General features: G+C 40.8%; 1 protein-coding gene across 1 annotated transcript in view; it reads left to right on the top strand.

Moving 5' to 3' along the window:
- Positions 1-26,321, top strand: part of reck (reversion-inducing-cysteine-rich protein with kazal motifs) — a 75,468-nt gene extending 49,147 nt beyond the window's left edge. The window contains exons 13-21 of the mRNA XM_076721360.1: positions 874-1,017; positions 1,113-1,301; positions 3,927-4,049; positions 4,855-5,026; positions 6,789-6,978; positions 7,753-7,963; positions 8,107-8,180; positions 14,717-14,872; positions 21,386-26,321. Of these exons, the coding sequence (XP_076577475.1) occupies positions 874-1,017; positions 1,113-1,301; positions 3,927-4,049; positions 4,855-5,026; positions 6,789-6,978; positions 7,753-7,963; positions 8,107-8,180; positions 14,717-14,872; positions 21,386-21,607 (1,481 nt within the window). The 3' untranslated portion in view covers positions 21,608-26,321. The remainder of the gene's footprint in view (positions 1-873; positions 1,018-1,112; positions 1,302-3,926; positions 4,050-4,854; positions 5,027-6,788; positions 6,979-7,752; positions 7,964-8,106; positions 8,181-14,716; positions 14,873-21,385) is intronic.
- Positions 26,322-27,280: the final 959 nt, after the last annotated feature.

Raw genomic sequence — 27,280 nt, 5'->3', positions numbered from 1 at the left:
TCAGTTACACGTGGAAATGCCAACAAGAATACAGATAGAAACAAGATAACAGAAAGAAACCTTTCCATACTGCTTCACTCCAAATCTGCTAGCAAATCAATTTGTGGCCACCAGGGAGCAGAGGAACACAGAAGTTCAGAAGCTGACAGCACTGACATTATATCATCTCATGAGGCTGATACGGCTAACGTTTTAGCCAGCATTTGGATATTGATGCATTCAGCACGCACAGAGCAACAACAGTGTTCCATTGGAGTTGTGTTTCAAGCACCCTGATAAGTTTAAAACCAGTAATCGGCAGCCTGTTAGCACACTGCGTCTGTCTGTTGCTTGATGCTGGGCAGGTAGTGTTACAGTGAGTTTATTTGCTTAAAGCAGCTGCCTGCTGTTGATGAGAGTGCTGAGACAAAACTATGCAGTGAATGTGCCTTAAAACCAAAACAGTGGGCTTAGAGAACAAGGTTATTGTTGAGCTAATCACAAGAAAGTGCAGTCAGATTTGAAGGTCCTAAACTCTGTGTTTTGATTCCTAAACAAATAGCCTTCAACAAATGTAAAACAGTCAGCATAATACATTTAGAGAAATAATGAACACGTGTTTTTTAAACTTTGTAACATCAAGTTATCAGCAGACTCATCAGGTGTGCCATCCTGTGACACTGTTGCAGTCATCTATCATGTCTTGGCTGCTGCCTGATTGATTAAAAGTATTTATATAGGAGGAAACAGTTAAGTTAAGGGTGTTTTCCTCCAACCAATACAATGACTGCACATGTTCACATTGTCACCTTATCTAGTAGCCATGCTAAACCCTGTTTCACATTTCCATATCCACTGCTCACCTACACGCCAACCCCTTCATACACCCTCCAGCCCCCAGTTCCCTAGGCAACAAAATCATTGAGGAGGTCATCCATCCATGCAACCCCAACCCCTGCCCCACCAACCACTTGTGCCAGGTCAACAGGAGAGGCTGCCTTGACGAACTCAACTGTCAGCCATACATCTGTGTGCCAGGTATGACCAACCACTGCTGCACTTCATGCCTTAACTGTGCTTTCTCTAGAGTCTAAAAACTGTGTGTGAGCGTGTTTGTATGTGTCTGTCTTCAGGCTGTAAACTGGGCGAGGCCTCAGAGTTCCTGGTGCAGCAGGACGCTCGTATCCAGGTCCCGACTCGCACTGGTCCTGCTGGGTGTTACGAGGTTTGCAGCTGTGGTCCCAGTGGGCGTCTGGAGAACTGTGTGGAGATGCCCTGTGTGGACACCAACAAGCCCTGCATTGTAGGAGGACAGAGGAAGAGTAAGACCTCCCTCCTCTGTGTGCATGTGCAAAGAGTTTCCATAGGTCCTTAAAGGACATATATAAGTCATATATTTAGTTCAGCTCTGTTTTTATGTCACTAGGTAAGGTTTGGTCAGCAATATTTCATAACAATATCAATTCATGAATCTCCATGATCAGTGGATTCATTCATGGGGCAAAGTGCATCCACAGGGATCTTTTACAGAGAGTTCAAATTTGTCATGCAGATTCATGCTGTTGACCAATAGCACGCCATCTTTTGGAATGTGGGCTGAAAATCTGCACGGAAACTGAGAAGCACAAGCCACTTTCTGAATACCTCACACAAAACAACTTAGCATTTATTGCACCATACTCATTTTCATCATCTTCAGTACATTTTTAATTACACAGCACTGCAGCTGCAATCTCAGATTGTTTACATTTGAAGTAGCAATATAATTGGCAGCAGAATCCTGTACTAACTAAAATTAACGTGAAAGTCAATTTTGAAAGTTCCACTGGGGGGCACCAGAGTGAAGAACTTTGCAATCAGTACACATTGATTACAAATAATTAGTCATCATTAATAATAATCTTTGTTTACCAGGACAAACACGCTTGTTTGTTTCCCCTGTCTCTCTGTTCAACCCCCCCACCCCCAGACTCAGGTTCTTCACAGGTTTGTTCTTCTGGCTTTGTGCTTTTATGTTTGTTTTCGCCTGCCCTTTGAAGCAGTCCAGCGTTCTGCTCTTATTGAAGACAGATGCTTGGTGTGAATTGGACACACGCTGTTCTGTTTTGTATGGAGCCAAACTCCACTCAGAAGTCTGGCAATTTGATGTTCCGTTGCCTCACAGCAGGAATAGACATATCACAGCTTTGCCATTATGCACTCCTCTTAATTCAGTCTTTTGAATTCGAATGCTTTGCGGTCATATTGTTGACTGTTGACAGCAAGGTAAAACCTGTTGTGAGGAGCATATTTGTGCTTTGCTGCGAAACTTTCTTTAGCTTGTTTTCACCACATAATTTTCCACCAGCACACATCACAGTAGGTGGTAGCAGATAGTGAGAAACAGTTGTTGAATGAATTGCGGAGATTAAGACGCAGCAATGTCTTCAGCAGGTATTAGCATATATTAAGATTCACATCAAATATTCGATTAGACATATTAAGATTTCTATCAAACTACCAGATTACAACTCAACCAACTCTCTGCATTGTACATTGTTTTCTATTATAAACAGTGTCCATCATTTTAAAACCTTTTCAGTGGGGAGTGTTGTGTTTAGTCTGTGTATGTATCTTGTGTATGTATCTTTAGAAGTGAAACCTTGATGCTGCTTGTTATTGGTCTGAGCTTTGTAGCTTCATTTTTATCAATTGCTTTCTTCTCTCACTGATAGAGAGATCGTAGTGAGGGAATCAAGCTGAAACTGTAAAACTCTGGCAGATGAATCGCAGATAAAAGTGAATTTAATGTTAATGTTTTGTCCAAATCGGGTTTTGGTTGCCTTAAAGTCGATCATCCAACATCTACAAATAAGAAAACAACATATTTATTAAAGCCCTTTGTTGTTGACCACGCAAGCAATAAAAGCATTAAGTGTGTGTCTGCCAGAGAACATATAAAACAGAGCCTTTATTTACATCCTGTTTACTTAATGCATTAATTATTTTCCTCTTCATCACAAACCCAAATGCTATGAAGTCATCTATATGAGAAGATTTTAAAAAAGCTGGCTTTCTCTGGTGGAACATAAGAACTGATGAGAGAGTTTGTGTTCTCTGGGTGCAACTCTGAGGCTCATTCATGATTTTAAATGGATGAATTCTTCGTGTAAGAGAAAAGAAGTGCAGTCAGCAGGACTGCAATGGGAATAATAAATCACTGTTCTTGTATAAGCATGAGTACACTCTTTATTGACACCAGTAACAATATGTGAAATACTAATAGTCCATGAGATATCTCATTCATACTGAGGCTGGGCGTCATCACATTTTGAGATCCTTTTTATTTTTTATAAAAAAACTATATAAACTCATGATTCAACATACGTCATCACTGATCGCTGTCAGCCAAACACTCAGTCACAGTGCATAGCAGTAGCAGAGGTTGCACCAGCATCTGGTTCAAAAGTAATTTAGCCGACTGTCATTGACAGTCAGACAGCAGAGAGCGTCAGAGCAGCCAACAGACATGAATCACACTGTCCTGCCCCGCCCTCTGTTTCCATCACTCTTGTCTACTTCCTGCACAGTTGTGTGGTGGAGTCGTCTTGAGACAAGACTGGCTTTGTAAAGTTTACAGCCTGCCATGCTGCATTGCTCTTTCTACAATGATGCAGCTCCAAGAAAATGCAATGATCGGACTGACAAAAAGCGAGTCGACTCAAGGTCTGCTTGAATGATGACTGGAATCATCGACTTTAAGGCCTCAGCCATAGAAATCATTACTATCAAACTGTATTCCCCCACTAGCAATAGTTTATAGTAGCTAAATCACCTAAATCCCTGAAACAATGTTTCAGCCCTGTTTCCATATCTCCATTTCACTGTAAATGATTACATCCTAAACATCCAGTCATATATTCTTCATTGTTCTGTTGTCTCATGTGCGTGTTGTTTGTTACTGCCAGGCCATGGGACGTCTTTCACGATTGAATGTCACACCTGTTCCTGCTTTGCCGGTGACACCATCTGCTCCACAAGAGAATGTCTCAGCTTCGACAGCACCGACGAGGACCGGCGACACTTTACTGGTCCGTCCGTGTGTATGCGTGCCCGTTTGTTTGTCACATGCGATGTATGCACCTGTCTTTCAACAGGGTCATGGTCTGGAAAGGGTTTGATTTTGTCATCCCAGCTAAATCATGCATAAAGCTTACTCACTGGAACCTGCTTTTCTATTGTCTGCATTTGGGATATTCAAGGCGAACAGTTACTGAGTGGGGAAGTCACTGTAACACTGTGATAGCTCTGTGGGGAACATCTAAAGGAAGATTGAGGTGGTTGATCATCAGCATTAATCCTGGACCTTACTCGTTCCTTCAGATAGTTACAGGACAGATAGCTGACAGATAGAAATGTCACAGTGCTGCCTGCGCATTTTTAGTTCGTCCCAGCTGTTCTCAGTAGACTGTAGGCGAATTTAGTCCAGAAATCAGTGTCCTCCAAGAACATTAGATTACGTTACTGACAGAAACAGTTTTACTAATCAGGAGCATACGTACAGTGTGTGATTTTGCAGATGCACGCAGGGTGTTAAATAAGACTTTGCACTGAAGCAGTAATTGGTTAATTTGTGAAATCAATAGATATAGAAAAAAATAGATATCTAGCTATATTGGAAAATGACTGCCCCATTGTTAATCCAACCTTTGCTCTGATTGGTTGACATTTTATCTCTCGTTAGATCACTAATCAAATCTGAAATATCAGACAGAGGCCTGTACTGTACCCCAGTCATCCTCTCCCATGTGTTCCTTCCATTACAATTGATGCTGTGAATACTTTCTTTCATACTGGTTGTCATCTCCCTCCCTGCCTTCCCCTGTCCTCCTCCAGGTCTTCCCTGTAGTTGTCCTTACCGCTTCGTTCCAGTGTGTGCCTCTAATGGGCGGACCTACCCCAGTGCCTGTGTTGCTCGCTGTATGGGATTCAAGGACCATCAGTTTTTCTTTGGCTTGTGCGGCCACATCAACGTCTGCGCCAACAAACCCTGCCCGAGAAACCAGAGGTATGTTCAGCTGTAGATTCAGTGTAGCTGCTGGTAACAATGAACAGCAGCTCATAGACACTAAGGAAGAACATTTTCCCTTCCTTTCTTTCCCTACTCTGTCTCCCTCCATCTGACTGACAGCCAGGTTATGTTCCCAGTGGCTGTGGTTGTGGTAAGTGGGGGTACAAGGCCCTTATTGGTATGGGGTCTGTTATTCCATTTCATCGACAGATCATCATTACACCCATATGCACCCATAAGCTTTGACCCTCGACCAATGGTTTAAATGATGTTTTGGAGGGTTTTCCACACTGACAGGAACACAAATCTGAAAAGACAGCTTAACATATTCAAACACCAATGGCAGTTTAATTCTTGATTCTCTCTTTAGCTCAACTTCAGAGAGGCTGGTATTTGAAACAAGCTTTTATCAACAAACCTGTACCAGACCTTCATCACATACACAACTAATGAGTGTAGTGAAAAGCAGGATCTTCAGGCTGTGCTGAAAGACTGGTGTGAAAAACAAAGATGAAAAAAAAAATCATGTAAGAATCTAAAATGTACACGTCACACTTCATTCTTTACATCATTAGAAAGACTTCTCCCTGTTTTCTGATGTGATCTGCAGTTTGCTGTTCATGCAAACTCAGTACTTCCTTCATGTTTATTCGTCACCTTGATAACACTCAGTGAATGTAATGTACATTTCCACAGCACTAATTCCATCAGTAGAAGAACAGTTATGTCATACTCACCACTCTGCTGCTCAGTTTCTCTCTTCAGAAACAGTTTTCATTCACTAATTAATTCCAATCGGTTCTGCATTTTTTTTCAGTTTACGTTCATTGTTTGTCATCCAGACATATTGTGTATATCCCTTACAAACATGTTTAATGCATTACCTGTACAGTTTGTTCTCCATTGACTTTCTTTGCCTCTCCTTGCTTGTGTATGCATGTATGTGTGTCCTTGTGTCTGCGCACTCACACAAACATTGCTACAAAGCGCCACTAGTGGTCAGCAACTCCACAGGATGCCTTTAGTGGGAGTTTCATTGGCAGTATCTTAACACTGCAGTCGCGTTGTATTCTGCTGTGGCACTAAGAAGCTGCATTGGATACAGCTTCAGTGTGTCAACAAATTGTTGACACACACAGACACCTTTTTTTTTTTTTCTTTTTTTTTTTTTTTTTACAGTGTGAATGGCTTGTGACTAATTTTCCCGGTCGTTTTATCTCAGGCTAATGTTTGCACACGTGTTCCTATTTAATGTGTTTTTATTGTAATGTCTGGTTTGATGCCGCAGTTCCTTTAATCTCAGACAGTTTTCTCCTATGGGAGGCAATAAAACTGCAACACACACACAAACAGATTTACCGCCTTCCCTCACACTCCCATGATGACGTCTGTTATCCTACAGCGTCAACGTTCATGAACTCTTTTCCTGGCTGTCTGTTCAAAGATTGAACAAACTCACTCTAATGCGTGGAAATACGACGTGCAGAGACTTGGTGGTTGCAGTGGTGATAGAGCGAGGTTTCTTTGTATGTTTAGATGAAGAAGTTTGTTCATTGTGCTTTGTTCTTTTATTGCTGCTCTGTGTTGTTTACCTCCCTCATTGTGTGAATGTGTATTGTGGGTATGTGTGTGTGAATTTAATGCACATGGTATTTTCATGATGTTAGTAATGTGAAGCTTCTCAGCTCTCTCTCAACTCTCCTCACTTAAGGAAGGACAGCAGTGAAGATGAATAAAGGAATATTGTGTGTGTTTCCAGGTGCATCCCAAAGCCTCGTGTGTGTCTGAGTGACGTGTCAGACTGCCCCCAGTATGAGTGTGTTGGCCGGCTGTCAGCCTGTGATAAGAACAGTGTGGAGCCAGCCTGTGATACTGACGGCCTGGTCCACCCCACTCTGTGTCACCTGCATCAGGCTGGGAAAACCCTGGCCTATATGGGCCACTGCCAGGTATGTTACACAGGAGAGCAGAAGGCAGTGGGGCTCAGGGGCTGCCATCTTCATTTTATGAAACACCAGTTGCACATATTGCACAGCTTGCTCTTGCTGTTGCTTTGCTGTTTGTTCATGCATCTGTGCAGTACTGACCTGGGAGCAAAACCATGTCCAGCATTCAGTGTTGTTAAAACTAAATAGCACTTAACAGTCCTCCATCAAGGCCTAATTATCCTCTTAGCTGTTACTTTCAGAGTCAGCACAGGATGAGGGAGAGGGCAGAGCGGTCACAGACAGACAGCAAAAGAATTAACCTAATGGACCCACTGAAGGGAAAAGGTCTAAATCACATAAGTAGGTTTATTCTTGTCGTGAGTCCAAATGTGTACAGGAATTAGTCATTTTTCAGTTGATATTCTGGTCTGTTTGGTCCAAAGCAAGGTATCTTTACAACTACAGTATAGTGTTCGCAAACTGTTGCACACAATGTGATGTCTATATACAGTACACAGCACCCTGCTCATTGTCACATTGGCCATTTGCAAGATGAAGCCCCAGTAATTCCGATAATGTAAATAGGTGATGTGAATTTTAAAAACACATATATACATTTGTAGGCATTTTATATATATTACATATGGAGTGTGCGTGTCTGTGTGCGTGTGTGTGTGTGTGTGTGTGTGTGTGTGTGTGTGTGTGTGTGTGTGTGTGTGCGTGCGTGCGTGCATGTGTGTGCGTGTGAGTGTGTAAATATGCTTGTATATACATTTGCTTGTGTTCTGTGCTCAGGATGCCTGTAGGAAGCCTCAGCAGGTTTGCGGTCATAATGGGGAGACCTACAACACAGTATGTGACGCCTTCTCTGACCGCGTGGCTGTGGACTATGAGGGCCCCTGTCACACTGTTGGGGCCGTGTCTGACGTGCCATCTGACTGTGCGTGCAATGTGATTCCCTGTCCACCTCTTTCCACTCCAGGTTGCCAGCCTGTCACCCCACCTGGTGAGTGTACTGCTGATTTTGAGGGTTTTTGTAGTGAATGTCAGACAATGTTTACCTCACTCGATGTGTCTTTCCTTATGACATGTAAATCACATTTCTGCAGGTTGTATTAACATAATCCATGACCTCTGACCTCTTTCTAGGAGCCTGTTGTCCAATATGTGCCAGCATGCTGCAGATACTCTGGAACAAAGAGCAGATGAATACTTTCTCTAAGGTAGGAATGGCTCACAGTTCATCTGTGCAATTTATATGACAAAGCTGCCAATTACTCAATGTCCACTTCTGAACTGCATGCAAATAGAGGTGGTAGATGTATTTACATGTATCGGCCACTGGGGGGAGCTAAAAATCTAAGACGTTCCTTACTGCAGCTGCAGTGCCTGTGGATTGCACAAACTCACTGTTGTTTTCCAAAGCAAGTCTACAGAAGGGGAGGAAATGCAGCCCCTTTCAAAATGGTTGATAATGAGCCAAGAGCAGACTGTGGGTGTCCTGGTCAAGTTGGCGATATTCCACACAGCATGTTGAAGACAATAAGACAACGCCACAGCAGGTTACAGTCGTATGCTCTATGATAACAACATGTCATTCTGTGGGTGATCAGTGCGAGTGCAAAATGCAGACATGATGATGTCACACTTCAATTTAAGGCTTTCTACAGTTTACATTTCATCACCAGCTGGCAGTTTAGCCATTAAACAAATGAGAGCAGCCATTCTGTGGAAAATGAGTCAATGTTATAAGCTGCTGTTATAACGCTTTTCAGAATGTTTTTTCTTCATCCCTCTGCCATTAATCATCTGATGACCCCTCAGATTTACTGGTAACTCTTTGAATGGGCTGGGCCCTTGCACTTGGAACCACTGGGCTAAACAAGCTAACTACATATAGTTTAAACTAGCTCCACCTTCAGCAGCTCCAACAGTGAAATGCTCCTTACACATTGATGCGTCAGTATTAACAATCTGATAATGGATAGAATCACAGAGTCGCAGGAGACATGTGACTGCTAAACGAATACTTTTGCTTTGATATTTTTACTGAAGGAAGATGTTTGTACATTATTGTATTGGTACCTCCATCACAGCTTTAGTTGATTTTCAGTTAACAGTTTTGATGTGTTTTTTGTTGGTTTTGAGTGCTGTCAAAATGTTGTGGTGTTTTCTTCTTCTTAACATATTTACTAGCTAATTATTTCTTCACCTTTACAAGAAAAAAAACACTTATACAGTGTTTAAAAAAACAACAAACTGTAAAGCCTTGCATGTGGGGCTCATGTTGGCTGTTGTCTGCCGTAGATTGCCCTACACAAGTGCTGCTAATCTGATGGCAAGACGCTGTTACTTTGCTGAAAAACAGATATAGACATACGCACCAGACACACAAGCCCACATATTAAGTTAAAAGTACAGAGGTGGCCAGACATTTAAATCGGTGCACAGTACATTCAATTCCCCTCAGGCTACAATACATGTACACCAACACACTGTTTACTTCAGCTCAGCGCACTGTAGTTCCATGGGTGTATCCCAAAACAAAAATGACTAACTTAACATTCAAACTCACTAATCAGAGGTGGTTACTGCCTTCCACCTTTGGCTACAGCATCCGCTCACATGCCTCCCCTGAGCCTCCCTGGATATGTGCCCAGCCTGTTGAACAGCAGTAAAGCCTGACGCCCCCTGACGCCTAAACGCTGACATGTTAGCAGTTAATAAGTCCCACTGGCATCTCATTCTGATCAGCTTAATTATACAACAAAGCCCATTTGGCTGTTACTCAACTTGGCTGAAATCCCCAGCACAAGCACATCATAGCAAGACTCAGCATTAAGCCTGTTAATACCAAACACAAGCAGAGCTGATTTGATCTGCAGCTGCTAAGATACATGAGAATATGAGTTTAACAGTGTTACTCCACTAAAGCTACAGCTTAGCCTGCTGAGAGCCCCTCTTCTATGTTTATTTAGGAAGAGGCTGCTTTTATAACACCAGTCATTTATCTGTCTTTCATTTATTCATTGTATTAACTTTATTTATTCATAAAAGCAAACTTCAGGATTCTGCTTTGCCTCACTGCAACTTCCCACTTCTGTGGCGAGCACTGTCCTCCTGTCTGCCTGTGCTTGGGGGGGGGATTACGTTGCGTTTTTCAGTTGGCCTTCTAGACTGTAAGCTACTTGTTGGCTTCCTCAATGAGAGGTCTTAGTACTGCTCTGATGATTGAAGGGGTTAAGGCCTGGTTCAGACTACACAATTTTTTTTGTCTTAAATGATGGTCACTGTGTCAGATTCAACTATCACACTGCCATAAAGACTTGTCTCCTCCATATGGAGGTGTTTATTTAACAGGCCATATGTCTGATGTGGTGCTGACGGTTTGTGTGTGTGTGTGTGTGTGTGTGTGTGCGCGCGCGTGTGTGTGTGTGTGTCAGTGTGTGTGTGTGTGTGAGTTGTATGGCTGTGTGTGTGTTTGTTTACTCATTGTATGTACTGCTGCTCCTCCACATGTGAAGTTCCTAACGGATAAATAAAGTTCTTTGAAGTTTGAAGTTGAAGTTGAGGTTGTCTTGGCCAGGTGACTGGTCAGACTGTACGTATGACCCCGATCGATCACAGCACATCTTATTCCACGATCATGCACGGCACCAGATGTCATCGGGATGGCGGGTGAAACAACTGCCAATCAAACTGACGCCCAGTTGTCGTCCACGATCGGAAACAACACTGGTAATTCATTGGCCATGACAAAATCGTCTCAATATTGGACTAGAATTGTGTAGTCTGAACCAGGCATAAGTAAAAGCACGTTGTTGACAGAATAAGAAATCAACAAGATTGACTTTTTATGGTTGTTTCTTCAGACCTCTGATCGGGGCATCGCTAGTATAAAGCCTTTAGTGTCTGGAGATGTAGAGTTAGAAACAAGTGAGATTGTGGGCAGTCTGGGTGATGTGTGAAAATGATGTTCACTTTGTCATTAAAGCCTCATAAATTGTATACTTGTACAGTTTGAGGCCTTGAACATTTTCAGTAATTAAGTCATTGCAAAACCATCGCATGCCAACCATTTCACTTTCTAACTGAATCGTGTATTTTGTGTCATATCTCCTGAACCAAATGCGATAACACAGAATAGGGGATGTCTACCCCTACTGCATGTTTTGATTGTCAGTGATTACAGTGATACAGCATCATAAACTGTTCAGGTGAATAGTTACCTGTTGAATGCAGTAACGTGGTGACAAGGATTACAGTGAAATTGCAGCATCTGTAAAGATGCAGAATGAAATTTCAAGGATATTTCATATCACCTTTACCCCTCTGGGGCTGGAATTGTCAAGGGGGAAGCATTTATTCCAGATGATACTTCTCAGTGCAGCCTTACCTCTTGATGAACTGTCATTCCACTGTCGCCATGGTAACAATGTTGCATTCTGCCTGAGAGGTAAGTAAAGATGATTTCAATATGTGTGTGGATAGTATGATGAAGCTTGCCCTAATGGTGCTTCAGGGTTGACCATACAAATTATCCATGCTGGTTACCTGGTCATTTAAAGACATGGAGGGTCTTTCCAAAACCAATCCAGGTGTGGGGAAAGGTTTCTGGCCAAGAAATTCACAGTCACAAAGTCATAAAGTGTTTTCAGTAATGGCTATAGGTCAAGATAAGTGCTACAGTGATGGGAGATGGACCAGGATGAAACCAGGATTCCAGTAAGATCTTCATACTTTATATCAAAGAGAAACTTGAAAGGGCCAATAGAGTAGTTGTTGTATGGGACTGCTATGAAGTATAACAGCTTAAAGTCCCACCCAAGACAGAAGTGGTACAGATGGGACAAGAACTAGTGTGGATGGAAAAAAACAAGATGCCAACCAATTGGAAAGGCTTCCTGAGAGTGGACGAAAACAAAACAGAGCCCTTTCACTTGCTGGCCAGCAACCTCGTATAAATATTGACGACCAAACAACTTGCAGACCCTAAATTCTGTAATTTAACCCACGATAAAAAGATCAGATTGTCCCGTTCACACATGAAGAGGCAGATACAGATGCTACAAGAAAAGGATTCAAAAGGATCACCCTTCACACTGTGCACACAGATGTTGTGGTCCCAGTCAGGTTGGGCAGTGTACCATTTTCGTCACAGTCATATTCTGCCACAAAATGGATTTTTACAATACACCCTGACAAATGTTTTAGTAAAAACACTGTGAAACTGCTTTACTGTGGCTGCAGTAACACACAGGTAGAGGGCTATGCACATACTCATAGAACTGGAGCTACATAAAGTAACTACTAACACGAATTATGAGCAAGATAAAATACCGAACAACGTATGCCAAAGGTCTTCATCTACGACCATCATTCGAGGAAGTGGAGACCCTTCCTCCAGGCGGTGAAGACATGGAGCCTTCACTGGCTGTGACTATTTGTATTTACAACCAGGGGAAAGAAGACAGCATGGGATACCCAGAATGCTGATGTCATGGCAACAGATGTCTATATGGCTCTGTCAATGGCCCCAAGAAGCATTCCAGAGAAGGCCATTTCCATTGTGGAGCACTCCACAATTCTCCTCTACATTTGCTCCTGCAGCCAAATCAACATTGATCAAGCTAGTCCTAAGTTTTTCACAAAGAAAGAAAGAACTGAGGATGAAACGGTGAGACACTTCAAAAGAGCAGCATAGCAAGAAGGACACTGCTGAGGACAAGCACTTCATGTGGCACCAAATATGCCATCTCCAAAAGACACTGGATTAGAGACCATTGTGGTCAACTCTTCCACAGGCAAACCAGTTCATCCTTGAGGTCTTAAGTGGTGGCTGCATGAAAGGTTGGTGGGGCATTGTAAATGCAAAAAAAGCCTCCTTTAAAGTACACAGTTCTGTGTCAATGTGGAGGAGACTGTGAAGGAGACAGTGGAAAAGAGGTTCAACAACAATAACAAAAAAACAGTCAGGTGTGTTTCTGAAATATATTTGAAGTAAATTGAATTAAGTCTTTGACTTTTTAAGCTAAGTTGCTGTGGTCATATTGAATATTGTTCTACTCTTTAAAGGCTCTGTGTTTTTCATTGTTAATGAACAAAAGGATGAAGCCATTAAAAATCTACACAACATGCAACAAACATGATGTTATAAAGTCCAGCCTATGCTTCTCGGATACTGTGGTTTCCTTCTCACAATGTCACTGAATTCACCATTTTACTATTCATCTGAACCATTTAATGATGTTGTATATGGCATCGTTGTAATCACTGACCATAAAAATATAGGGGTAGACAACGCCTTACCTTGGTGTTATCATGTTTGGTTCAGGAGATTTGATGCAAAACACATAATTGGTGATGGTGGCCATGGAAAAATAGCTTCCATGGCCACCTCTAGGCATTTTTGCTATGGCTCAGCTTCTGAAATTGTTCAGGTCCCCAAAATGTACAAGTGGAAGTGTCATGCTTTTATGAAACAGTGAACATATCGCCTCAAATTTCACATCACGTGGGCTATAGACCTCTGTGGCCTGCTCCTCATCACTGCTGCAGGCTAGCAGCACCAGGCTACATTAGCTTTAGCATAACACACCTGTATCTCTGACTGAACTGTCGGTGGTTAGATTGCATTGTGGCTAAAGCAAGTGGCTGGTTTTGTGTGGAATAAAATAGATGATATCTCAGGTTCTTTAAATGTTGTTGTTTTTTTTTTTTTCTTTTTAACTGTCCATGAATAAAGGAGGCATCATAATATATAGACACCATATTCAAATCAAGTGGAGACAGCATCAGAGATGGAGACAAGCTCATACAGCACCACAGTAAAGAGAGTGAAAAGTCTGTGCTGCTGTACTGCTGTCAATGCATAAAAGCCTTTAATATTCTGAGTAACATTCATTGCTCTGTTGTTCTTTTTCTTGCAATTATACCATTTCCGTGTATTAATTATTTTATGTTGCATCATTCCGTATCTGTACCGTATTAGTTCACTCAGCCCTGCATGTTTCACTGCAACTCCTTTCGTCTTTGTCTTCATTTGCATTCCATTTTTGCATTTGCATTATCATCTGACCTTATTACCACTGAAAAACTCAGAGATGAGGGCAGAGATTCAGAGGTTTGGAGCCAGGCTACTTAGCATCTAATCATCGCAGAGATTTTGGTCATCCTTGCTGCTCACTGGAATTCCAGCCCTCAAATATCAAAGTAATTGTCAAGCCCGATCAGTCTGGTGCTGTAAACGCTTCATTCAAGTAATTTAGCCATATTCTTACATGGATGCTCCTGTCTGTCATTCTCAGTCCAGCTCAGTCTGCTTTATTGCTGTTTGCATTGTTCTTTTCATCAATTGTTATGAAAACAAAGCTGTTTTCATTTTGAATTAGAGGACTTTTTAATTAAAAAAAAAAAAAAAAAAAAGCAGCAGAGCCACATTTCTAAGGAAAATAGTGATGCATCGACATGGAAGGCTAGTATTAGGGCCACTTTTATGATGACAAAGCAATATTTTAAAAATACAGTTTCAACTTTATTAAAGGTCAATATTAACACTATGACTTCTTGAAATTAAAATTTTCCTCTGAGTAATTTTTAATGTTGGGGGAAAAATCTAGAAAGTTCTGTTCTGAAAAGTAAAACCTGTGTAGTGCCTTGTTATTGTTTTTATTTAGTGGAATACACAGAACATGCAGTGTTTCTTTACTGACTTTTAAAACCTCACTGATAACCTTTGACCTGTGACCCCTGTGTGCAGCTGAATAAGAACCAGCCGGTGACGGTCCACGATGTCCTGCAGATCCTGCGTCTTCATGTCTCAGTGCCTCAGTGCGACGTCTTCGGTTACCTGAGTATCAACCACGAGCTTGTGGTCCTTATCGCTCCGGTGGACCAGCAACCAACACCACTGCAGGTAAAACACACACAGCAGATTCAGCCATGTCGCCATCACTTAGAAGCACCTTAGGTGTGTGAGAGCTTTATTTGAGTTCATGGTCATTTATGTAGTGAGCAGAAACTGCTGGAACTCATGGCAAGATAATAGCTGCAAAATGGCAGTATTCTGTGTCTATTTGACAGCTTGCTTGACAAAAATTTCTAAAATAGCACTTACAGCATAACTACACACCGAGAGAAATGAAAAGCAAACCCAATGCAATCATTTTACAATCAGTTTGAAAAATCAATCGATATAAATGCCCCTTGATATAGATATATGAGTCCACCTGCAACACATCCGATCTGATGTCTGAATAAAGGATGACGCTGCCAAATTAGATATTTTTCTTACCAATAAATCCTTTGGAAAGATGCAAACCAACAATGAATGCTTAGTACTAACACGTACTGAGTGTGTTTGTGTGTGTGTATCCAGAGCTGTGCCACAGAGCTCCAATGTTGTCCAAAAACTCTCAGAAACACATGGGTGAGCCCCACTGCTGCACCGACGTGTCCCTTCATTATCATGAACAACCACACACATGCACTTTAGTTTATTTTGACTTAAGCCCACACACACCATCCTGCTGCTCCAAATACTCACTAAATGTATAATACTCCACAAAAAATGCACAGTTTGTCGCTGTTGAAGAAGAAGTTAAAGAGTAATTGGTTTAAAACTACAGTTTGAAGCTGTTTTAGAAAATGCAGCCTAAGATTAAAGATTTATGTCCTCCATAGGCCAGAAGCCACAGACCGAGCAGAGAAGTGACAAAGCATCGAGTGACGGACTAAAATATTGTTGATTTGGGTCTTTTGTTGTTTGTTGACAGTAAGAAGAATATAGAATGACTGAATGCAGCTAAGTCCAAGCCCTTTGCATGAGCTCACTTGACACTGTTCAGTCCGATTAGCTCAATACAAGAACAACAGGGGGGTAATGTGTTCATATCCAACCTTGCCTATTTACGTCCCACCAAATTTCAAATTTGGTGAACACTGAGAAGTAATTTGGTGGATCTAAAAATAGAAGAGGAACTCAACATTATGGTGGAAAGCAAACACTGACATGCTGATCTGACCAGATAGCAGATGACATCGTTGCATAATAATGTGACTGTGGCCTGGAAGTGCGGTATGTTTTCCCAACCTCGTATTATTGCTCTGTAAAAAAAAAAAAAAAAAAAAAAAAAAAATCTTTGGAAACAATTCACTGTTCACAGGTGTGATTGACTTCGCTTGTCAGCTCCATTTTATTAACACTCAAACTTATGTACACGTGCAAACTCCACTGTGTGATCTGATAAATACCTCACTGTCAGAAATGTTCATTACAAATATTTTCCAAAATCACAGAGGAAGTTAATTTTCCTTTCATCTTCCTATTTTTTTTTTTTTTTTTTCACATACACAAACAGGTGCAAGCAACTCCCAAACATAGCTCCGTTAATTACCTACCTCACTCCTTCTGGACATAAATATTCATGCTCAAGGTGTTTACAGTGGTAAACTGAGGGGGAGGATGCATCTGTCTCCTCCAATATCTCACGTCATCCTTTTCCACTTGCTTTGTTTATTGTCATGGTTGTTTATTGTAGACAGTACTGACAAATGCAGCCCATATGTTTTAAAGAAAACATCTTCAAGACATAACCATTACCAATATGTACTAATATCAATGTATCAAAGGCCATAATTCAAAGTAATCAATCACATCCAATTGATTGTCGCACCAATGAAAGACACGACTGAAGGCTTCATGTTTTTGGGTTGTCTGTCCTTCCCATTTGACATAAATGTTCACTTGGACTCAAGGATGAACTGATTAGCTCTCATTCATAGCATTTGTCTCAATGTGTCATTATGGGATATGCCACCCATTGCATTTCTCAGAAGCATATATCTCATCACACCATTCCTGATTGGCCGTGATTGCGACGTCCATGTCAAGTAGATCCATCTGTCCTTAAATGGTTTGTCCTACAATGCAACACCTTTCAAACACTTGCCTTTCAAACGAATAGGACCTAGACTGCTTTCTTGAGGAACACAGTATTCAATGTCAAACATCTGTCAGGCAAAGTCACCGAAACAAAAGATTGTCTGTCTGACAAGTACAAGAGAAACCAGTCAAGCCAGACAGACCGACTCACTCCTCAAGTCGATTGATTCAAATGTATGATCAATCAAATGCAGTACTCAAATCTAACAAAAAGAGGACAACTACATCGTTTGAATCAGTTGAAATTCCCAGGTTATTTACTGCCTTTAATGAAACTGTTTCAGTTCTCTGGTTGGTCCACTAGCTGACTGGTTGACTGTGTAGTTAGCCAAAGACAATATTCTCCATAAGTTTACTGGAAAAAGGAAGATTTCAGATGAGTGATAGTGGGTAGATTTCAATGAAAGCATCAATGACTCAAATACCACATTGCAAAAATACAAATAAATAAATAAAACAGAGTTGCATCCATAGTTGCTTAACATTTGGAAACTTACCAACGGTGCCACGGTGTGGTTAGCTATGAGAAAAAGACACTTTGCATCTATCTGTATAAGACAGTCCTATTGTACATCATTAAAAGTGTTTGATCTTTTTCTGCAACTTTTTGCATAACACCTTTTCCACCTCTGATCCTATATTAATTCATCCAGCCTTCAAGCCTTTGAGTCCAAAAACAAAGGAAAACCTTTGGAAGCCTTTTTCTATAGATTGTGACATGAGAAGAATCTCATTAACAACTTAGAATTTGCTCAGTCGTGCTGTTTCCTGCTTTATAAAGCTGAATTTATGTTCTTTGTGAATAAGAGATGATAATCGTGATCAATTCATCACTGAGCTCTTAAGGCAGAAGCAGACATGCATTTATCTCCCTCTTTCTGTTTTTGACCTTGTGTTGCAGTATTCATTTCAAACTTATGTGATGTTGAAAGTTTTATGGAAATGTTACAGGTCCAACCTCGTAAGATTTCCATACATAAATGGTGCAAATGTAGACATAAGACCAAATGCATTGTGTGCTATGGCCTTCAGGGAGGGATCTCATAATTGATTTTAATCGTGAATGACATAAAAATTCTGAATCTTTCAGCACACATTGCACCCTGAAGTCGTGAGAGGCGAACATAAGTTATTGTAATAGGAACAGATTTATGTATGTCACCCAGTAAGTGGGTTAAAAACACTATCTCATGCTGAGACGTCTTCAGGCTGATGTTAAACTGCTGTTGCTGGTAGCAATATAATCTAATCTTAGACCAGAATCAGTTCATGCCCAAAAGCATTCAACATGCCTCATCCAAAAGCTGCTGGTAGACTTGCATTCTGTGGTGGAAGAATTAAAAGATGGAAAGAATGGGAGTAACAAATAAGTGAAGACATAAAGTGAGAGAACAAAGAGAATAAAATAGCCACAAACAGAAAGTTGGCTTGAAAGTGGGAATCGTAAAGAATCACTCACTATCAGAGGAGAAAAATCAATAAGTACTAAATGATTCAATTCCAACACCAAAGCCATTCTTCTACCCCTGCCGACTCGAGGGCTCAGCCCAGCATTAGCACCGTCAGTCAATCATTGTGTGGCCGGCAGGGCCATGTGGAAAAACAAGTGAACAATTGAAATGAAATGCAACTGCAACTGCAGATTGTTTTTAAGAATGGGGTCACAGTGCAGGGATGGCATTTACACCTGCTGACTTCTAAAGTGAGCCAGAAAGCCTCCAGATGTCGACCTGATTGTGTTCCGATCACAATACCAGGAAGACTCTTAAAGAACGTGAAACATCCATCACTGTAGGGTGTTGGCAGCAGGTTGATATAAATAGAAAAGGATGATGGATGTAGTTTATGTTTTTATGAAAACAATGCTCCTACCATATGCAAGGTTTAGTCCCCCAGATGTTTTCAGCTACATGGCCTTCATCAGTCATGTAACTTGAACTTGGCAACTTGATTTTCACTCATTTCAGTGTGTCAGTGTGCCCGGCTTGCCTGTGCCTCCATATGTTTGCTCCGCACTGTGTGCATGCTGCCTGAATGTGAAAGTTATTCAAATGGGCTGATACAAAGTGTTTTTCAGGGCTACGTTTCCGTTTATCAGTTCCCCTCCAGCAAGCAGGGCGGCTGTGGCTCAGAAGGTAGAGCGGTCGTCCACCGATCACCGGGCAGGATACTGAACCCCAAAACTGCCCCCGATGCTGTGCCATCGGGGTGTGAGTTCCTATGTAGTGTCTGCTGAATGACTAATTGTAATTGTAAGCTTGTCATGTCATCAGAGCAGAGTCCAGTCCACCTTGACTTCTAAGCTGCAGTTCTTCTCCAGCTTCACTCTTTCAAGGTCATGGAAATAATGAACTAAAACTGTCTGACTAACAGTTTTTACAATTAATCATTTATGCTTTTATATTTCAAATTTCATGATGCTAAATCAGAAAGACCATGAAACTGTAATTTTAACTGGACCTGAAGTGTGTAGTTAAGTGTTTCTTTTGATAGATTATATAATTTGTAAAATCTGCAAAGTATTACATTTGAATGATGGTTTGTGCGACCAATGATACACACACTTTAACCTTTTTGGGAACAAGAAGAGCAGTGGACAGAAGCATGGAGAGGCAGAATGAATCTCTCACAAATGATAAAATGGCATTGGATTTAGACAGAAGAGCAACTGAAGAAAAAAGAAAAGGATAAACAAGAAAAAGCACAAAGCAAACAGCAGTGTCAGTGGTTAAGGAAGGCTTCTGGTAGGCTTTTAGTTTTAGCTGTTTCTAGGCAACAGCTTCCTCCACTTGTTTGAGAAGTAATATTTATTCCCAGGCTGATGATGGCAGTGCCAAAGCAAAGTTTCCACATTCACGATCACATCCGAGCACGAAACACTGTGCGCTCGTAGGTTGTTTCTTAAAGAAAATTCTAAAAATTCTTGAAGCTTTTCATAAAAAGTACAACCTACAAAGTGAATCATGAAGCACAGAAAAGCTTTCACTGTTGTGGAATGTTTGTGTGTACAGTGAAAGACAGCAGCCTGACAAAGTTGCATTGAAAGCATTGCACACAGCAGACTTAAACATAACCTTGCTTTGTACCTTTTGCTTCAATATAAATGTTTTCCTTTATTCTAACACTTTGAAAGAACTGAAAGAAACACACCACTGAAAAGAAATCCAAAATGTTCAGGTTCTCAGTTGAAATACTTACGTCTTGTAAAAGTCTCTTGAAAAGGTCATGGGACACCAAAAGCCCTCTTCAGTTCTGTGTTCTTGTTTGTACTGATGTTCTTGTGAACGTCATCAGTTGCAGTCAATTACTGTTCCAGTTCCAAGTCCACATCTAGTCAAGTACAGTCCAAATGAGCAGCAGTGTTCTTACTCTGCATATTTTATCCAGGATGCTTTGGGAACTCACTTGTGTGGACTTTGGGTAGCCATGTATCCCAGAACCAACCAACGGTGCTTGCAGAGAACGGGGCTCATAGCTGTTAGAATTTCTGTCCTGGGACTGTTGTGTTGATTTAGGACTCAGAGTTGTTTTATTTAGAAGTTTCTGAGATGGGGTTTGCAGAGCAGGGCAGGGAAAATGAACCTGACACATAAGGAAGCAAATGGACTCAGTTAGGGTTCTAGCAAACAAGACAAAAATACTGACTTAAGATTGGCTTTAGCATTAGAACCATGTTGGCAGACAGAGTTATCAGATGCCCAACAATTAAATTTTCAGGGAAAAAATGAAATTAAAACCCACGAGCCTTCGTAACCATGCATAAAGATGTTTCCATTTTAATGAACCTCCAAGAAGTTCTCATTTAGAGTCTAAAATCAAATGGAAGTCACGTGCATCCAACGCCTCACACTCGCTCTCACAGTCATAACTCAGTCGCATCTAAACACACAGACATGCATACCCATTTTTAGATTCTTACACTTTCTAATATCATTATTTCCTTGATGTCCATAGCAGATAAACATCCATAAAGTTGCTTAGATATCATCGAGGAAACACACTTGTTGTCACTCATGTATCTCTGGAACACTGACACTCTGTCCATTCAGATCCTCTGTGTTGTAAACCTATGGCCTTACTGACAGACTTTGAAATCCATTGCTTTAAATTATGTGAAAATGTTCTTAGAAGAACAACAGTAGACTGGAAAACACCCAATGCAGTCCCCTGCAGCTATTTTCCTCAAAAAAGAAGCATTTTTAGTGAGAATTCTCAGAAAATGTAGTGATTGGAATTCAGCCTTCGTCCTGTGTGGACATCCTGTGAAACACTTAATTCAAACTCAAGGTGTTTGCAGCACTGTGGGCTGGACTTGGGAATCGTCCTCCAAATGAATTCAGATTAACAGCAAATCTTATTGATTCAATTCTGCAACAAATACGCACCTGAGCATGTTAATACGCATCATAAAAGATTTACTAATGTCCAGTTTGTCATAAAATCAACGTGCACTGAAAAACTGCGTATTGCTCTTGTATTTTCCAGATCGAAGCCTGCAGTAAGGAGGCCGAGAAGATCGATTCCCTCATCAACTATGCCAGCCCCACACTGGTCTCCCACGTCCCCCTCTCTGCCTTTCTCATCTCTGAGATCAAGACCTCCTCCATCCACTCGTCAGGGGGCTGTCCGCCTTCACCTCCACACCCCGGCTTTTCTTTCCTCCTGGGCCTCCTCATCGCTGCAGCCCCTGTCTTCCATCAGCTCTAAGTGTTTAACCCCCACCCAGCCTCTCTCCCACTAACTCTTGAGTGTTCCAAAGTATCCCCCCTCTTCCTGGGATGATGGGGGTGTCAAGAGGTGAGTGTGTTTGGGCGGTCGCGGAGCAGGAAGGAGCAGCGGCGACACCTTTCGACAATCATTCCTTTTGACTCACCTGCGTGTCAAACAATCAAGGCGGTGGAAAAGCTATTAATATGGAAAGCTTTTGTATGAACAGTGTTATTCAGCGGACAAGTAAAGTGAAGTGTGCTTCAGCGTGTGAGTGTATGGATGTGTGTGTATGTGTGACCTTTATGATGCATTTGACTTGATACCAGCAGTGTTTATCCATTAGTCGTAGTAGCAAGCTCTCCTCTGAAAGCTGTTAAAACTCTCGTTCTGAGGCTTTGTGCGTGTGTGTGTGTGTGTGTGTGTGTGTGTGTCCAATTGGATTTCGGAGACAGGCAAGGACAAAACATCCCTGTCTGGTAGCACATCTGTCCGACAGATTACCTGAAATTCCCTTGGTCACACTCACTCACACACAACGATTGGTGTCACTCAATCCAGACTCCTCGGTTCAGTGTAAACCATGTATTAGATGGAGTCAGATCAGCATTGAAGTGACACTTTTCATGCCTCCAGTAAATGAGACTGCACAGTCTGCACCACAGTGGATGATGTATATACATGTGAGGTGTATATGGACCTAGTGTTTGAACCTGTAACCTCAGCAGTGTTAGTGCCATGCTCATGGACTTGAGCCAGCTCAGATCAAACTAATCCAGCCTCCAAAGTCGGTAATAACTGCTGACCAAAAAAAAAAGTGTCCAAAACATAATCAAAAGTTTGAAATATGAAGGGAGCCCAGCTTCTGTTGTGTTTCAGCGTAGTGAAGCGGATCAGAGCTGAAATCGTGATCAAGGATCCAAACGATCTTGGATATCGGTAAGATGTCAGTTTTACCTGATGGCATGAAGCTTTTCTCTGGAACAAACCTGGTCAAACTAAATCTGATGTGGTGTTCATAAAGTATCATTATTATATTTAAAGACCTTCTCAATGTTATTCTGCACCATAGCCTGATAACTACAAGCATTTTCCAAAGCACAGCGTCACTATGTGGGTAGATTTCCTTCTTCTTGACTCATTTCAGAACCATATTAGCGCAACAATTATTTAGATTTTTCATTAATCTGATTATTATTTCACTTATCAAATAATTTAGTTTCATCTATGAGTCAGGGTCCCTGAAAAGCTCACAAGATACCGTAAATCTGAGCATAAGATAAGATGAGAGATCGATGGTGCTCCTACCGCTAATGATCCAAGTGAGGTTAAATACCTGAGACTTATCACCAGTGAGTTAGAACTGAAGGAGGCTCTTGGATAAGAGGTAAAACATTGTCAGATTTCTATAACCAAGCCCAGTTGGCCATGATTCAACCATCCTTGGATAACCATGAGCAGGATTTCTGAGAATCTTCACGGACATCTTTGCTCCACCAACTAGTTCCACTTTGCTCTAATCCCTGCTGACGCCAGAGGAGGTCTTTAAAAGTTTTCTTTTTTCAGTCCAACACCTAATTTACAATATAAAACAGTGAGTAACAAATCATCACAGTTGAGATGATAGGCATTTATGGTGATAAGCAACTAGAAAAATGTTTCATTTTATGTTGATCAACTAATGGATGAATCAACTTATCATGTCGGCATTTCATCATATGAAAAGTAAGTCACAGAGACTTGAAAGCTGCTTCATATATTCCTCCATGAATTCCCCACATTTAAGCACCTTTTATTCTTTTGTTTTACCATCACATAGTAAATCAGCTGCTAATAAGAACCGTAATTCAAAACTCTGCCCAGAATGCTTCAATGATGCTGATGGTCATTAGTTGGGAAGCACTGATGTGCTCCAGTGTGTTGTTAGGGAATCAAATCCAGTAGACAAAAACATCCTGAGAAGGAAAATGTGATTTTTTTTGGTTTTTGCATTAAGAAAAGATTGCTGTTCAGCAGCCGAACCTCAGAGCATGTCAGAGTTTTAGTCCCTGCTTGCAGCTGCATAACATATGATAATTTAACTTGAAGAAACAAATTAAAGCGTTCATTAGGATGCAGCAACCATCTCAACTTTTCCAGCGCCGCAGCTTGTTTTATGGTGGACTGAAATGAACTGAAACCAATATCTGTGTGGAAGGGAGGAAAGCATTGTAAATGTGACTGTATGCTTTGGAAAATGATCAAAAGAAATGGTAAACACCCACGATTCGAAGTATAAAGTGCTGCCCATCCATAAAGTCAGAAGACTTGCAAGAGACAGATTAAAAATTAAAAAAAAAAAAGAATGGTCAACATTGATGCAGCAGACCGAGATCTCCTGACAGTCCCGACTACTGGATCCCATAATGCAACCTGATTGACTTTACTGTACTGTAGCAGTACTCCCCCCAACTAATACATTGATTAAGCATGAAAATCAAGTTATTGCCACTTTAATGGACTAAAATGTGCCAAATTATTGTCTTTGTTTCAAGTTGGATTCTAATCAACCGTAAAGGCATCACAGTGACATCAACTAATGTATTCCTGAGTCGTGAATGTACTGGACTATCTTATGAACACCACCTCTGAGAAAGTGCTACCAGGACCAACAACAGTAAATGAATACACAGGAGAAAAGCCTGGACCACTGCTCCCTTTGTGTGAGGCCAGTAGCTCTGAAAAGCACTAAAAGGGATGCTTCCTGTCTGTACATATGAACTAGAAGCCATTAAATAACAACCAGACAATCAGCTAGTCGCTACCCACAATCCACTTTGGGAAGTGAAGGTTTCCACGGTATGCCTTGCCTATAGAGTCGTATATGAAGTAATAATGAAAATGCAATAACTTTATATTTGTTAAGATATGTCTCTATATTTGATATGTATCTGATAATTGATTGAGATAATGATCACCTATGTGCCATGTTTCTTAAACAAATAGCTGTTATTCTTGCATGATGACAATTATGAAGTGTTTTTACTCCAGAATGTATTATAGTGTGTGTTGTTCTGTCTATGTGTGTTTTTCTATCTGCCTGTACAGCACAATGTGTCCCAGTCTCTAACAGTATTACTGTGCAAGGCAGCTCTTTAGCAGGGAAACCTCACCACGGCTCCTCCATCTGTTACTATTATTATTATTATTATTATTATTATTATTATTATTATTATTACATTTATTTCCTCTAGAGCCAACATGAATTTGCTTGCTTTTCAAGATTTTGTAAGTCTTCGGTGAATTCATTTGTTTTCATGTCACATTTGAAAAACAGTAAAGATGAAAGAGTTCACACATTCAAACTAAAGACTGAAGTTTTCTGTTGTGGATGAATTATTTCACAGCTAAAAGAATAGTTCAACATTTGTGGAAGAAAGGCTGAGTAACTTTTTTTTTCTGAAGGTGAGATGAGATCCGCATCAGTCGACGTGTGTGTGTGTGTGTGTTCAGTGACGAGCTGGTGTGTGGACGCTGTTAGCTGGGCAGGGGTGAACCGAAAATACACGTAGAACACTTCACAGCTGACTAATGAGCACCTTACATCTTGTTTATTTCATTCAGCCATACTTGAAGAGAAACGTTAAAATAAAGAAATCCATAGTTGTAGGGAGAGATGCAGCACTTGTTGGAGTTTATTCATCTGCTAGCTAATTAACATTAGCTCCATCAGTCGGTTTCAGAAATCCCTGTGGCCTCATTATCAGTGCACACTCTCATACACACCTGTACTGCATTGGTTTTTCATGCAGTTCTGTTGAATAATGCCTCTTTTGGAGCTTTGAAGACACAGAATAACCATATAATCAGTAATTAGAGGCATGTCTCGCTTGCTCATTCTCTAAATTTGAACAACCTATATTTTATGTTTGTTTCAATAAACATACCTGTATCAGTGTTGTTTTGTGTACAGATGCTAGCATGTTGTTACATTTACACCCATCTAACATCTTAACACATTGAGCCATGCTACCTCCAGATGTGTTCGGGCTAATCCGATCCCACTCCGATCACAGAGCATTCATACTTTGCATTAACGTGTTTTTCCTTAGCTGATGTGACGTGTTCAGACACAGATAGTTGTTTCCTCCTATTTCCAGTCTTAACAGCCTGACTCCTGCTCCATATGTAACACACAGACACTCGACTCCATCTTCTCGTCTCACCCTCAGAAAGGAAGCTAATCAAACATTTCCCCAAGATGTCAAACTATTCAGACATTGTGATGTTTTTTGTTGTTGTTCGTGTTTTACAGCTGACTTGGCAGCCCTCTAGAAAATGAGAGGAAGTACACAGTATTTGTTGCGGGAAGCTCATTTCTCTTGTCTTTCCATGTTGAAGTAAAAGCAGTGTTATGGAGTGTAATTGAACCAATCAGCTATTCTGAGCATATAAACTCTCAGGTAGGCTTGAGGAGTCAGTCCAGTTGGCTGAAATGCTTTTCTATGATAACATCTAGGACTGTTGTTACTCTTTTTTTTTCTTTTTTTTTTTGTGTGTGTGTGTTTTTTTAAAAAAATATCATTTGTTGGTTTGGTTTGATTCCTATTACCAAATTTTGGTTTCTGTGGGTCATTGAGTGTTGTTCTTTCTTTGCATCATCACTGTGTTTGACTCTGTAAAAGTGCCATTAATTAAAAAAAAAAAAAAAAAAAAAAGAATTGGAAGGAAGTCATTAGGATGCATATATCATTAAATATAAAAAGCGCAATACCACAACCAAAAATGTGTGCTTGAGGTGTGTTTCATTATAAACTGCCGTGAGACATTTTCAGACAGCTCAGCTCAGCATTCACACCTGGAATCCAAATACAGCAAACATGGAGCCTCACTACTGAAAACCCAAAGATGGGATTTGACTTTTTAATCAGACACATTGTCAAAGCATCTGAACAACAAACAATACTCTGCAATTGTATTCATTACAAATGCATTTGCAGATTGGCCTAAAGGCTGGAGAGGAATACTAACCTGCTGCAGTGGATCATTTGTTACAGAAGTTAGCAAAACCTCTCCGCTGACAGCTCAAAACTTTTCAAAATAAAAGGTGTGTGAAGGCGAAGTGTGCTGGAGGGATGAGGCATTAATCTTTAATCCACCGAGATACAAATACAACCTGGGAGTTATGTTCTGTCTCACACGCACACACGCGTGCACACACACACACACACACACACTTTCTCAGATGAACACCTGAAATGATCAATATTGAAATCATTCCTTGCTGCACATTGTTTGAAGTTATTTATCAGAGTGCGATAACAAGGGTGATGCAGGGGTTGCGAACACAAATGTAATGTGTAAAAATGACACCATTTGCTAAAGTATCTTTTCCCCAGTGAAGCAAGTTTTTCCCTTTTGTACTTCTAGTTTTAACTGTGCTATATTGTACATCAACCTCCCTCAGTTACGGGCATTTATGTGCACATTTATGTTTATTATATTTTACATTATATTTATGTATTATTTATTATGTGAGACCATTCATTGTGTGCAAAACTGCTATTTTTCATTCAAACCAAACAATACAACAGCTGAATTTAATTATTATTTTGTCTCTAGATGAAAAGCTCCAATTTTTCCTTCCTTTCATAAAGTGAGGTGAGATGATTAATATCACTCTCCTCTCTGTGC

The sequence above is a fragment of the Chaetodon auriga genome, chromosome 21, assembly GCF_051107435.1.
Source record: "Chaetodon auriga isolate fChaAug3 chromosome 21, fChaAug3.hap1, whole genome shotgun sequence".
NCBI lineage: Eukaryota > Metazoa > Chordata > Actinopteri > Chaetodontiformes > Chaetodontidae > Chaetodon > Chaetodon auriga.
The sequence above is the reverse complement of the archived record's forward strand: the minus strand, read 5'-3'. Positions and strand labels throughout refer to the sequence as shown.